At 38.9% G+C, this 1,521-nt stretch overlaps 1 protein-coding gene across 3 annotated transcripts in view; it reads left to right on the top strand.

Annotated features, from left to right (window-relative positions):
• The window catches only part of LOC111269977 (sodium-dependent phosphate transporter 1-A), an 18,359-nt gene that overhangs the window by 11,080 nt on the left and 5,758 nt on the right, over nt 1-1,521 (top strand). For all 3 annotated transcript variants that reach the window (XM_022849938.2, XM_022849936.2, XM_022849937.2), the window contains one exon: nt 1,305-1,500. In XM_022849938.2, the coding sequence (XP_022705673.1) occupies nt 1,305-1,500 (196 nt within the window). The remainder of the gene's footprint in view (nt 1-1,304; nt 1,501-1,521) is intronic.

Genomic DNA, 1,521 nt, shown 5'->3' with positions numbered 1-1,521 from the left:
ATATAAGATAAAAAAGAGAAGGAGGAGAAAGATAGAGAAGAAAAATAAGGGCAATATTTGGTGAATATGGCAACATACGCGATGGACTATTAAATCTATTAGGGCTCTCCTGAAACACTTGTTGGCGAGCCTACATTTGGCCAGAATTCAGATCCTTCGATATAGCGTTTACCGTGAGCCTCTTAGACCCTTCCATTAAAAAAAGTTCGATATGACCCAAGTGAGATGCCTGCCTCTTCTGTGAGCTCCCTGCTGCTACCGTTCACAACAACTTATTTTACTTTTTCCGCGTTTCTGCTCGGGATCGCAGTGACAAGTAGCTTGAAGCGATAAATATCTTTCAGGCTGTCCCACCTGTCGCAAAGTTATTGGAAACATTTATGCATTTAGCACCGCCTCGTAGCCTGGTCCGTAAAGATTTTTGCAGTATTCGTGCCATCTGTTAGCCTTTAGTTCTTACCACTGAATATTCAACCCACAAAAACAAACTACGGCCTAATGTTAGTCGCTCCAGGGTGTTGGCGAAATACACAGCAGTCCTCGAAATAAAATTTAAAATTTTGCTGGCGGACATAAAATGTTCAGGCACATATTCGAGCCCAAATCAATTCTTAACCGACAAAACACGGATCCTTTGTCCATACTTCTTTGACATATAGCCCAGGTCGGATAAAAATTGTACTCACATGCAATCAGCATCAGCTAAATGGTGTATAGCAAAAATAATATATACACATCCAATCGTAAAAACAATCTATTCGTGCGATCATCAGTACTGTAACTTGGCCCCATTTCTCAACTTGAATCGAATCTCAACTTGAAGCGCATTCGATCTCACAACTAAACTTTACTGCTAAAATAAGGAACTCATTTTACAAAATTGTACTCGTTTCAAAGTCTAATGTACGTCTTTAGTAACGCTTTTCATATTTATTACTATCACATGTTCAAAGCTTTATCATTTATTTATTTATTATTTAAGAATGCGTTACTTTTTATTATTAATATTTTGATACATGCTATAATAGCGATAATTTATGCTATACCAATTGCCTAATTGTAAATGGGAAGTGAATTCTAACCGAGATGAACTGGATACACGTCTGCTGCACCGTACGTTATCTGAAGATCAATCTATTTATAAAAATTAAAAAAAAAATTAGAAAAATTAAAAAAAAATTAGGCCTAGTAACTATTAGCATACGCTCAGGGTAATGATGGGAGACATTGTTATACTGGAAATCTATTTGTTTCTCTTTTTCGAATCTCATCTCCTGTCATCGATTTGGCCGTTCTATGGCAAGGTATCGGACACGGTTCGTAAAGGCATATTCGACACGGAAATGTATGCAGGTCAAGAAAAAACCTTGATGCTCGGTAACTTGGCGGCCTTAATCGGTTCTGCCATATGGAACGTAATAGCGACGCATCTCGCTCTTCCCGTATCGGGCACCCACTCGATTGTTGGCGCAGTCCTGGGCTTCACGATTGCCGCCCGAGGTAAGTCGTGTCAGTATATAT

Source organism: Varroa jacobsoni, unplaced genomic scaffold (genome assembly GCF_002532875.2).
Source record: "Varroa jacobsoni isolate VJ856 unplaced genomic scaffold, vjacob_1.0 scaffold_1428, whole genome shotgun sequence".
NCBI lineage: Eukaryota > Metazoa > Arthropoda > Arachnida > Mesostigmata > Varroidae > Varroa > Varroa jacobsoni.
The sequence above is the reverse complement of the archived record's forward strand: the minus strand, read 5'-3'. Positions and strand labels throughout refer to the sequence as shown.